Source organism: Podarcis bocagei (assembly GCF_964188305.1).
Source record: "Podarcis bocagei genome assembly, chromosome: 1".
In the NCBI taxonomy this organism is placed as follows: Eukaryota; Metazoa; Chordata; class Lepidosauria; order Squamata; family Lacertidae; genus Podarcis; species Podarcis bocagei.
Window position 1 is genome coordinate 58367464 of NC_138125.1, and position 12506 is coordinate 58379969.

The 12506-nt window shown below is 43.1% G+C and overlaps 1 protein-coding gene across 1 annotated transcript; it reads left to right on the forward strand.

The window, feature by feature from the left end:
* The first annotated feature begins 45 nt into the window (after positions 1-45).
* COMMD9 (COMM domain containing 9) lies at positions 46-11243 on the forward strand. The gene is made up of 6 exons (XM_081166739.1): positions 46-150; positions 1739-1864; positions 2360-2499; positions 3246-3280; positions 8565-8668; positions 10305-11243. Exons 1-6 carry the CDS (start codon positions 85-87, stop codon positions 10443-10445), a joined length of 612 nt encoding a protein of 203 aa, XP_081022865.1. The 5' UTR covers positions 46-84; the 3' UTR covers positions 10446-11243.
* The last annotated feature ends 1263 nt before the right edge of the window (positions 11244-12506 follow it).

A 12506-nucleotide genomic window follows, 5' to 3' on the forward strand; every position in this document is an offset into this window, starting at 1 on the left:
CCCACAATGCAAAGCAGCCTAAACAAGCTGCCACGTGACTACAATCACCCTCTCTTCTTCCGATGTTGGGTGGCTTCAGGTCACATGAGAGAAGGAAGTATGGCTGCAGTGGGCGAGGAGGATTTCGCGGCGCTTCAGATCTTGCTGAAAGTAGGTGCATATTTCTTTATTTGCGGGCAGTTGTTGTTTACTGCAAGATCTCTCAGCTCTGATAATTTTTAATGATGTATAAAGCACGTTGTGGGGGTGAAAGGGTGATATTGAAAATCAGTTCTTTATATCATTCGACCGCGATGGCACTGCTAACGTCCAAAGTGCTGCACATTTTTTAATGTATCTTTACTATAACCCTGGCAGTAAGGTCGGACAGGGACGGTGGCTAAAAAGGGATTTGTCGAAAGCCCTTCAAATGATTGAAGAAGACCCAGCGAAAGAAGAATGGATACAAAAATGAGAAATCAAGATAACAAACTTTTTATAGAAGAATTTATTGAATATTTACAAATAAACTGTGAACAGATAAGAACATTGGCAGGATTACTATAATAATCTGTAGTTTTATAAGAGTATAGATGAATAAAGGAGTAAGTTAATTTGGAATATGCAGAACATGTAAAAATAAATTTAAGGAACTGCAGAAAGAGGGGGAAGGAAGTCAAGTTTCAAAACGTTAAAATGATTACAAAATTCTTGAAATGTATAAAATTGAAAATTATAAATAAAAAAGAAAAGAAAAGAAAGCTCTTCAAATGAGGTCATGGTGGAGCCAGAATTGGAGCTCTGATCAAATTGAAGTTTACTGAAGTCACTGTTATTTCCTCCCCTCCTTCAAAGAACCTGTTTGTTAGCAGAATCGTTTTTTCAATGGGTTCATTCTTCCATTTGAAAATCAACCAGGATGCATGCCTAGAAACATTGTGTCACATTTTATAGACTACATGTGTGGGATTTTTCATTGATGCTGACATGTAAGGTTAAATACCCTTTCTCCCTCCCCCCTTCAAAAAATGGCGATATCCTTTGGATTGTTTAGGGCTATCCAATGATACTGAATGTTGGAAATTTAACATTTTCCTTCAGGCTCCCGCAAAATGCAGTAACAGCCATCAACTTTGACGGCTTTAAAAGAAGATTACAGAAATTCATGGAAGAGAGCCATCATGGCTAGTAGCTGTTGATAGTCCTACATTCTGCCACCCTTGTCAGAGCCAGTATGCCAATGTATGCCAGTTGCTTGGAGTAACAAGTGAGGACAGTGCTTCTGCACTCTGGTCCTGCTTGAAGGTTGGCCGCTGTGGGAACAGCATGCGGAACTAAATAGGCCTTTGACCTGATCCAGCAGGGCTCTTTTTATATTCACAATCCTGTGTTCACAATTGTGTTCATTAAGTCCCATTGCATTGCACCTCCAGAATATATGAAAGCGCAGTTTATAAATACTTATAAAATAAGGTTGCACAGCTAAATTGCTAGTTATCAGTGAGCCATGCCTGGAAAAGAAATGAGAATAGATAACCGTAACTGGACATGACATTGATGGCCTTTCCTATTTCTCCACCCCCACCCTCAGTTTATGATATTAAGAGGTATTATTACCTCTGTAGATGGGATCCAGTTCTGCTTACATGGTTAATGGCAGCTGATGAGATCTAGTTTTCTTTAGTTTGTGCAAAGATAAAATTGAGCTGCACCATATCCTATGTTTTGAAAAAGCTCACTGTCCATTTCTCTTTGCCAGGCTTCATCAAAGGATGTAGTTCGACAATTATGCCAGGAGTGCTTTTCTAGCTCTGCAGGTGGTTCTGACAAACTGATCGAGAGCACATGTTCCAGTCTCTCGGTTACGCCAAATGAAGCAAGTCAGGTAAGATTTAGGCTGTAACCCTGTGCATGATTATCTGGGAGTAAGTCCCACTGAATAGACATGTGTTGCACTATTAAGTCAAGTTGGCTTTTTTAACAGATCCTGATGTTTTATCGCTTTTTTATTAATAATAAAATTCTGTTGGTAGCCGCCCAGAGTGGCTGGGGAAACCCAGCCAGATCGGCGGGGTATAAAGCTATTATTATTATTATCATGATCATCATCATCCTGAGGAGGGAGGGGCTGGTTAGGTGTAAAGACTGAGCAGCAAGAGCTCAGAACAGGAAGAAGAGAGCCTCTAGCTCAGGGGACAAGGAGAGATCAGGGTTCAGGATTAAAGGGCAGAGGCTAAATGGTGAACTGGACTGATTGGAATCAGGCAGCAGAGTGCATATATATGATATAGTGTGTTGGTGCTGGGTTGAAAGCGAGAGAGAGAGATTGCCACGTTTTGTTGACACTGTAGCTGAAAGATCTGTCTGGTTCCTCTTGCAGCTGATCCGATCTTTGCACAATCTTACAAGACACACAGTCTATCATGGCCTGACGTCACCAGAAGAAATTCTCACCCTCTTTCCAGAAGGATTTCACCAGAATCTTAAAAACCTCTTGACCAAGATAATCCTGGAAAATGCGTAAGTGTCATTGAAGCTGTTTTCCATAGAATTAGACCACTGGTCCATATAGCTCAGCATTGTCTCCACTGGCAAACAGGGTTTCAGGGAGGAGTCTTTCTCAGCCATGCCTGGATATACCTGGGATCACACCTGGGACTTTTGGCATGCAAAAGATGTGCTGTGACACTGAGCTGCAGCCCTTTCCATCAGGTTTGTGGTGTTGGACAAAAAAAACCCCCAAAGGCAGTGGGTTGGTAGGTTAGTCAGGCTTCACACTATTATCCAGTTGTCCCTGCTTTCTAGATGGTCATTGGGTGTGTGGTAACACCAGATTCCCAATTAGATGGTCACCATGTGTTAGGATTAAAGGCAGGCAGTGATGACCTGTCCCTCTCAATGGGAAGTGACTTTTGCACTCCCTGAATGGTGGAATAAGGCTAGAGCTGGAGCCCCACTTACCTGGGAGTTCACCCCATTGGAATTCTATAGGACTTACTTCTGAGAAGACATGGATCTGATTGCACTCTAAATCAGATCATTTGCCCTCCATAGAGTACATTGCATATTGGAATTTGTCAAAATTTTGGTTTATTAAAACTGGTGGAGCTGAAACCTCTTGTGCTTTGGACTCCTTCAGACTTGATGGCTGCAAAATGGTACTTCATATGGCGAAAATAGCTTTCCTGAAACCACCTTCAGTCCTTGCTGCTACTCTGTGTTTCAAAGACAAATGGTGCATATTTGTGTTTTCTCTGCTCTTTCAGCTCTGCCTGGAGAAATGAAGCACAAGCCAGTCAAAGTAAGTAATAGGCTTTGTGGAGGAGCAGTTTTCATTTCTGAAATGGTTATCCTTACATTTATTGGGGGTATTTATTAGGTTGTCTTGCGTTGGGAATGGACTGGATGAGAGGCACCAAACTGAAGCTCAATCCAGATAAGATGGAGGCAATGTTAGTGGGCAGCTCCCTAGACTGGATGGATGGGAGGTTGCCTGCTCTTAATAGGGTTACACTCCCTATGAAGGAGTGGGTATGTAGCTTGGGGGTACTTCTGGATCCCTTGCTGTGGCTTGAGGCTCAGGTGGTCTCAGTCGTGTGGAGTGCCTTCCATTAGCTTCCATTAGCCAGTGTGATGTAGTGGTTAAGAGTGGTAGTCTCGCAGTCTGGTGAACCGGGTTCGTGTCTCCGCTCCTCCACATGCAGCTGCTGGGTGACCTTGGGCTAGTCTCAGCCCAACTCACCTCACAGAGTCTCAGCCCAACTCACCTCACAGAGTGTTTGTCGTGGGGGAGGAAGGGAAAGGAGGATGTTAGCCGCTTTGAGACTCCTTCGGGTAGTGTTAAAGTGGGATATCAAATCCAAACTCTCCTCCTCCTCCTCCTCCTCCTCCTCCTCCTCCTCCTCCTCCTCCTCCTCCTTCTTCTGGTGGCCCAGCTGCGCCCCTATCTGGGATAGCCTAACTTCTCTTGTCTATGCTCTGGTAACCTCTAGGTTAGATTACTTCAACACTGTATGCTGAGGGTTGCCTCTGAAGATGGGTCAGAAACTTCAGCTGGTTCAGAACTCGGCAGCCGGGTTGCTCACTGGGGCAATACTCTTTGAGCATATTATACAGACCCTGGCCCAACTTCACTGGCTGCCAATTAGCTTCCAGGCCAAAAGTGCTAGTTTTGACCTCTAAAGCCTTAAGCAGCTTGGGACTGCAGTACCTCAAGGACCATCTCCCCCACCCTCAAATGAACCAACCCAGACCCTGGAGTCATAATCTGAGGCCCTTCTTCATATGCCTTTTCTGCGAGAAATCCGGAGGGTGGCAACACGAGAATGAATCTTTTCTTTGGTGGCTCCCCATTTGTGTAATGCTCTCCCTAGGGAGACTCACCTGGCACCCTCATTACGTATCTTTAGGTGCTGGGCAAAAATGTTTTTCTATAACCAGGCCTTTGGCTGATTAAGCATTCTGTGGACATTTAAATGTGTTTGCCATAGGGGGATTATTGGTTTGTTTTGTTTTTGTTTTGTTTTGTATTATATGTTTTCATGTTGTGAACTGCCCTGTGATCTTTGGATGAAGGGTAATAATAATAATAATATAACCATCATCACCACACTTACATAGTGTCAGTAGTGGCAGCTCCTTTCCTCGTATGTTCTTTGTATGAAACCATCTTTTTTAGCTCTGCTACTTATCTAACTTTTGACCAGCAACATTCTATATGGAAAGTTTGTGCTGTATGAACGAGTTACAAGGATCTACATGCTATTCATTAGTAAAAGGTGTGGAATGAAACCTCAGCAACTAAACTGTGCCATCAGTGTGCATGTTATGAGAGGATTGGCCCCTGTCCCATGAAGCTTACAATTTAAAAATCAATAGAGGAAACAGAGGAAGTGGAAGAAAGAGTAAACAGGAAAGCAAAATGTGATTGTTTATTTGTTTGTTCAGTTAAGTGCTTACTTACCAGCAGAGTTATTAGTAGGGCTTGGGAATCTTGGTCTTGGTTCACCATATAATGTAGCAGCCTTGTTAGCAATTATCCAGTACAAAGTTTATCCTTTGGCTGTGGAAGGAATTAATTTTTGAGCATCCTCTCTATGTTGCCTCTGGCTCTTCCAGCTCGCACATATGGTGTCTTTGTAATATTGGACGAGAGGACTGGTATCTAATTCTGGCAGGGGAAAAGCAAATGGTAGCTTATGCCAATACAAGGTTGACTTCTTTTCAAACACAGTTTTAGATAAATTCCTCTCCCACCTTGTCCTAGAGCTGTGTTGGCTTTTTTCTTTCTTTCTTTTTTTTTTTGCACAAGACAGAGAGTGAGAGAGAGAAGTGGACTATTGTACGTGATGCTTTTTTGTGCAAGGAATCTATTATTATTGTTTATATATTGCCTTCAAGGTTCATGGTAGTCTAAAGAGTTTTTTAAAAGATAGGATGGGGAAATATTTGGACAATAGGAGTCTTATCCAAATAAAGAGAACAAAAATGAACATAAATGAACATCCGTTGTCAACTTATGTTTGTTTTGCCAGCAAGGTAAGAAAAGAAAAAGAAGAATTTGCAGAGTGTATTTTTAAAAACAAAAAGCCGACAATTAAAAAAAAAATTTCAACAGGATACCAGCTAGGTTTGCTGTCGCATCATTGGAGAAAGGAATAAAAGGTGTGCAGAGAACCTGAACAAACTTATTTTAGTCTGTTCTCACACAATAGATAAGAGAAGCATAGAAAGCTGCCTTATACCGAGTAAGACCATTGGTCAACTTAGCTCAGCACTGTGAACACTAATGGGCAGTGGCTTTTCAGGGTTTCAGACAGGAGACATTTCTAGACCTACCTGGAGATGATGGGGATTGAACGAGAGACCTTCTGTATGTACAGCAGTTGTTCCACCACTGAACTGCTTTATGCATTGTATGGAGAAAAAAGATAGAAAAGGGTTTTTTTTCCCTTCTCTGTGTATTGTGCTGCTGGAACTTTGGGTCATTCAATGAAACTGATTGGACAGGAGATTCCGAATAAACAAGAGAAAATGCTTCTTTATATCACAGATACACAATACTCCTTGTTAATGAGCCCCAGCTTGACTTTTTAAGGAGTTAAGACAGATTTATGAAGCTTAAGTCTATTAGCAGCTACCAGTTTTGCTGGCAATATGTAATCATAGCTCTTTCCAACTCTACAATTATATGGTTCTCTGGAACAGAAGCTTTCTGTTCTCTTCCCATTTTGGTTCCAACTGACATTCTCAGCAAGAGATTTCAGCAAGTGTTACTGAGCAGCAAAAGAAATGTGAATATAATAAAATAAAGATGGAAACCCTAAATGTAGTGATATTAGGATTTGGTGGTGGTTGTTTAATAAAGGCCATGTTAAAAATCCTTAGCTGGTTTTCAGCTGTGGCGTTGAATTAAAAAGCAGCTTTTCAAATGACTTGCTGGATAAATTGAGCAAGCCTCAATTCCAAGTATGTTTGTTTGGAAGCAAGTCCCATTGAATTCAATGAGAGTTGGTTCCCTAATAAGTTTGTTTAGGATTGCAATCTGCAGAATATTTGGGATTTCTTGCTTCCTAAACATTTGCACGATTGCTGTTTTCTGCAGCTCTGTTAGAAATAAGGTCAAGGTTTTGCTCCGGGAGTCATCAGTCAAGTAGAAGTGTCTCTGGGGCACCCAGGGACTGATATCCCATGCAGTATAAGGGCATCCTTTTGTTAGCAGGCACCAGAATTGCAGTCATGTTCTTTCCATTGGTTGGTTTTCAGAACCTGATTTATTTGTGGCTGCTGAGTGCCTACCCACAGTGCCTCTCAAACTGGAAGCTTGTCAGAGCGAAGGGGGATGATGGAAAGAGATGTTTAAAAAATGCACGAAGGTAACTCCTAGTCAGTTTGGCCAGATTGGATGGAGGACTGAGGCAAAATCCTGTATATACTTATTTGGGAGTAAACCCTGCTGAATGCAGTGGGACTTAGTAAATAGTTGTGAAGACTCTTTTTAAAAAAATGAGATCACTGTCATAATTGTGCTCCCTCTGTCAATTTTTCAAATGTTCGCCGACATTCTTTTAATTCTGTTCTATTCAAGTGCAGAATTAAGGTTAAGCATACAGAATTTGGCACCCTGCAAACTGATTTTTTAAAATTAAAAACAACAACAAAATTTCTGGCTTTTACAGATATGAAAATGGGCTTGAAATGTATGTCATTTAAAAAAAAAAATCATTGAGTCATCAGAATATTTTACAATACAGCAAAACAAAGGATCAAGGGGCAACTTGCCATTATGGATCCATGATGCATGGTTAACTATTACTTCAGACCATAAAAAGGTTTGATCAAGAAAATGGGAGTATTTTCATAGAATCAGAGAGGACTAATAGTAGTGAGTATGCACATGTAATCAGTGCTAAATTTACATTGCATGGATAACCTTGGGACTGGATTTCTTAATCACGTTGTGTTGGAGCTCTCAAACATGCACTTCAGTATTACCTGGAAATGAGATTTAAATAAACTTTATTTAACAATGTAAAAAAATCTGAAAACAGTCTTAGTGGTTAAGAAATCTACGTATGACTTTTAAGCGTTGCTGAAACAGAGAATGATTACCCCATTGCTCTGTGGCAGGCAACAGGGGCCTCCTTTCTGGTGCTCCTTCCCTTCCTTTTCCAGTAACAACATACAGGCAACCACATGGCAATCTTGGGGACACCTTTCCTAGTCCGAATTCTCTTCACAGCTCTGGGGGCTAAAGTGGAGAGTTCATGCTCTGTTGTTGCTGCTGCTGCTGCTGCTGTTGTCATTTTAACAGGCTGAGCCAGACCCTTCTTGTCTTCTTGAAGAGAAGCCTTTTCTGACCTTTAGCGTTCTCTTATTTATGGCTTGTCTATCTTGGCAGGATCAAGAGCCAATATATTCTTTTCAGAGCCAGAACATACACAGCAAACAATGCTGGAAACATATTTTAAATCCTCCAAATGCCGGCATGAAACGAGGTCTTGGGTGGAGGTCACCCACATCACCTGCCACCTGATTAGGAAGAGGCCAAAGCCGACTGACAGAGCACAGACTTTTTTCACCCCTGAGACCATTATTTATCATAATTATCCGACTTTCCAAAAATTTAACACTTCTTGAGATAGAGCACATGCTATGCTTGCAAAAGGTCCCCAACATCTTCAAGATTCCCCTGCCTGAAACGCTGGGGACCCACTATGAGTCCGCCTTGACAAAACTGGGCTTGACAAAACCAATGGTCTGACTTGGTCTTGTGATCCTTTGAGCCATATCCGCCTGGGGTGTTCCGACTCTGAACTCTGGTCCCCCTTGACATGCATAAGCTCTACTGATGAGCCGCACTTCTTCCCAACCTTACATGAGGATGAAGTTTTATATAAAAGCTACAGTTTTACCATTAGCATGTGAACCCTTCCAGGTTTTTGTGTGGTTTTTTTTTAATTTGCTCACAGAGATATCCCCTGAATAGCTCTGAAATGACCCCTTGGAGTGCGGTCCATGTGTTCAGTATCCTGATAATTACAATTCAAAGGTCTGTGTGTTCATTCATTCCATTTTAATTCCAGTTTCCCTGCCCCGGCTTGTGGATCTGGACTGGAGGGTAGATATCAAGACCTCCTCGGACAGTATCAGCAGAATGGCTGTCCCTACCTGCCTGCTGCAGCTGAAGGTATTGTTTCTTTTGAGCCATTCATGACCCACCATGCTCGACACAGTTCCACCTATCAGCAGTGTACCAGAGGCTGAGAAATTATCTTAGCTTTACAGCTTGTCTGGGGTTGTGAAACCACTGAAAAGCCACAGCACAATGAGAGGACAGTTGCAAATTGTGAGCATTTGTGATGACACATGATTGCCTGTGACTGTTTTTCACCCCTAGCCTCTAGACAGTTTCCCACAGCTTCTGAAGCTCTACTTGTACGATGGCTTACTCACGCTATTACCAGGTCACACTGTATCACCAAGACTTAAGTGTAAAGTCCCATTTATTTCAGTGGTGAAAATCCCATAAACTAGGTTGGATCCACACTAAGTGGGCTAGATCCATACTACCATATTTTTTGCACCATAGGACGCACCGGACAATAGGACACACTTTGTTTTAGAGGGGGGAGAACAAGAAAAAATAATTCTCCCCCTCTCTGCCCAGCGCCCCTTCAGTGAAGCGGCAGGAAGCGCTGCACAGAGAGGGGGAGAACTTTCCCCCTCTTGTTTTCCCGCTCTAAAACAAGGTGCCGTTTAAGGTGCGTTCAGGCGGCTACCTTGGAAGCCTGGAGAGCGAGAGGGGTTGGTGTGCACTGACCCCTCTCGCTCTCCAGGCTTCAGGTTCCTTTCGACCTGCTCTTTGGGGCGGGGGAAGCCCACCACCAGCCCCAAAGAGCAGGTCAGGGAGCAGCGGAAAGGCGCAGTGGAGAGGCTCCTGCCATAGTCACCTCTCCAGCAGGGAGAGGGTTGCGGGGCTATGGCTTCTTTAGCCCCGCGCGCGCTCTCCCGGCTGCAGAGGTGACGCGGGGCTGTAGAGTCTCCTGCCATAGCCGCGCGTCACCTCTCCAGCCGGGAGAGGGTCGTGGGGCTATGGCGTCTTCGCTCCATAGGACTCACACACATTTCCCCTTCATTTTTGAAGGAGAAAAAGTGCGTCCTATAGAGCGAAAAATACGGTAAGTGTAGCTTACTTAGTGTGGCTCCAACCCACTTAATTGATGGAGTGGTGATTGTTCAGTGATGGGGACTTTGCATCCACTGCAAAGCAGAAGCACCAGCTTTTTGTGCATACCTTGTTTTATGCAAGAGCAGCAAAGCTGCATTCAGACATAGCTGGAAGGTATGATGAGTCAGCTAACCCAGAAGAGGGAAAGCATCGGGTTGGTCTCTGGTTAGGACTTCTGTGACTCCTTTTTTTGAAAGGTGACTAGATAAACAGTAATTCAAGAATGTTAAGAAGACAAAGCAGATGTAGCCAAGTCCTGCAGATGCTGTAGGAATCCAACTCCCACTAGTCCTTGCCAGCAGAGCCTAGTGGTCAGGTCTGGTGGGAGTTGTAGTCCAACAATATTGGAGAGGACATCTTGTTGAATAGCCCTGCTTTAGAATTTATGGCTTGTCCACCGAACCATCCTTCCTGGCTGGGTTTGGTAGAAGCTGCACATTGGAAAAGGCATTTTGTGTTCCTTAAGGATAGGGAAATATCCCTATTCTCTGTCAGTAGAAATATTAATCTGCCAGAAGAGAAGGAGGGCTGGGATTAAACCAAGAAGGTGGTTTTGATGGTGATTTCAAACTCTGGGATCTTTTTTCTTTTTCAGATTCAGGAAGATGCTGCCTTGTGTGGGAATGACTTCACAACCTCAGCATTGACAGTAGAGTTGAATAAGCAAACACTGGACACTATGTTAGATGGCTTGGGAAGGATACGGGACCAGCTTTCTGCCGTTGCAAATAAATAAAACCTTCTGGTTAGAGGATTCCAACAGCTTTTCGCATGTGGAAGATAACTCTCCTGTCTTGCCAACCTGGCTGTGACATTTTACCAACAGCCAATCTTTGGGTTTCTCTTCCTCCTCATAACCAAACATCATTCTTATTTTTGTACTTTTCAATGAAATGGCATGATGTTTTTTCCCCTTCAGAAGCAAAGACTTCAACTCTTTCTTGCTCCGATGCCTGACATAAGCTCATAATGACAATCAGGACCTCCTCTTGTACATATTCCTAGAGAGGCTCATAACTCAGCTTGTAGCAGGAGCGAAGAGCAGCCGATGAAGCGGACTGTGTCTTCTGCCTCTGAAATGGGGGACTAAGAAGCATGAACATGGCTAATAGGCTGGCTTGCAGCCTCAGCGCACTCTTGAAAGGTGTTTGCTGAGAAGTGTGGGATGTTGGTCTTTTCCTCCTCACTGAGGCACAGCTTTTGAAACAACGTCCAGGCTGCAGTGCGTCCTCTTGCGCGGCAGAAATACCTTGTGTGTGAACTTTTCAGTTCCAAGTTTAAACTGCTGGAATGAATTCAGTAGCAAGTAGCACCAATCTGATGATGGAGGAGAGAAAGTTTTGTCGCTTCATATTGGCGTTAACAGGAGGCTCTGTGATACACTTGGATGTACTGAGAAAGGTTGCTAATGGCAACTGGTTCCTGTAGCAACAAAGTCACTGCACACATTTATGAATTATTAAGCGTTTCATTTAAAATACAACGATTGTGCTAGATGGATTTATGTTTGCTTTAAATAAAACAAACAAACAAACCAGGGCCTTTTCCTTGTTTTTCTTCTGGTGATTAAGTTTAGCGTTTTCCTTTGGTACTTTGAAGTGTGCTGTGGTGGATTTCCTATTCTTATTTCTTCTTTCCCTTTCAACCCATGGGTTACATCTTTAAAGTTCATGGTATACCTAGATCTCCTTTTCTTTCTTCTGTAAGATGTGTTTAACTGACCCTTTAACCACCCCTTTACTGCTACGTGAACAGCATTGAACTAGGTAATCATAGAGTTGTAGAACATAAAAACCTCCAAGGAAGGAGAGTCCACCACCTCCTGAGGGAGGAGTCTATTGCAGCTTTTGCTGATTGCTTTTTGCCCAACTCAAAGGTGTCCTCTCATCTTTCTTGCTTGATGTGACAGAGAATGGAAAGGGCTGTGTGCACATGCATCTGCACATGCATGTAGACAACTGGCTTTTGAATGGCTGGAATGTAGCTTACTGCCTTTATCCTGTATTTTTATCTTGTGAGCTGCCCTGAAATCTTTGGATGAAGGGCAGTATATAAATTTAATAAATAAACAATAATTTAAAAGGAAGAGCCACAACTATTGCTCCACCCACTTTTGTCTCTGGCCCCACCCACTGTTGGAGCTTGGCCCCCCAGAAAGTTCCTCATGGGGAAATGTGGCGCTTGTGCCAAAAAAAGTTTCTGCACCCTTGGCCTAAAAGCAAGCAGGTGTCTTGTCTCCACTCCTTTAAACAAAGACATGAAGTTTTGTTTCCTTCACCTGAAATACATTCATACTTTTTTTTTTTTTTTTGGCATTCAGTATGTTAATTCTACGCTATTAATTATACAGTTTTCCCTGCATCCTTCCCTCTTTGTGGACAGTTTTGTACATAAAATGGCTGGCTGATTTATTTTCTGCAAAGCCTTGTGTGGCTGGAATTGCTCGAGCGTTATTGAATAGCTGTCGCCCACTCAATGTAACTTGATTAAGGTTTAATAATTCAGCTGCCGATGGGCTCGCTGCTTTCCAGCAGCCACAGTGCAGATACCCACCGTCAGGCTGGCAGGCTCGGCTCCTTCCCAAGCAGGGCTCTCTCTCTCTCTCCGCTTCCCATGCTATCTGTATCCTACGGCAATTTTGTGTTTATATGGCATCCATTCAACAACTATTAAGCCCGCCGTACAAATGGGGGAAGCCGAACTGCAGGAGCTGCAAAGTGCTTTATCAGAGCCTCTGTTCCTGTAAATCAGCGGCAGCATCGCAGAGGCAGAATTGGGAAGCGCAGATCAGAAAAGT

Coding starts and splice junctions, on each gene's coding strand:
- COMMD9 (XM_081166739.1), top strand. CDS start 85: ATGAGAGAAGGAAGTATGGCTGCAGTGGGCGAGGAGGATTTCGCGGCG. Junction 1,865..2,359: donor CGCCAAATGAAGCAAGTCAG/GTAAGATTTAGG, acceptor TTCCTCTTGCAG/CTGATCCGATCTTTGCACAA. Junction 3,281..8,564: donor TGAAGCACAAGCCAGTCAAA/GTAAGTAATAGG, acceptor TTTTAATTCCAG/TTTCCCTGCCCCGGCTTGTG.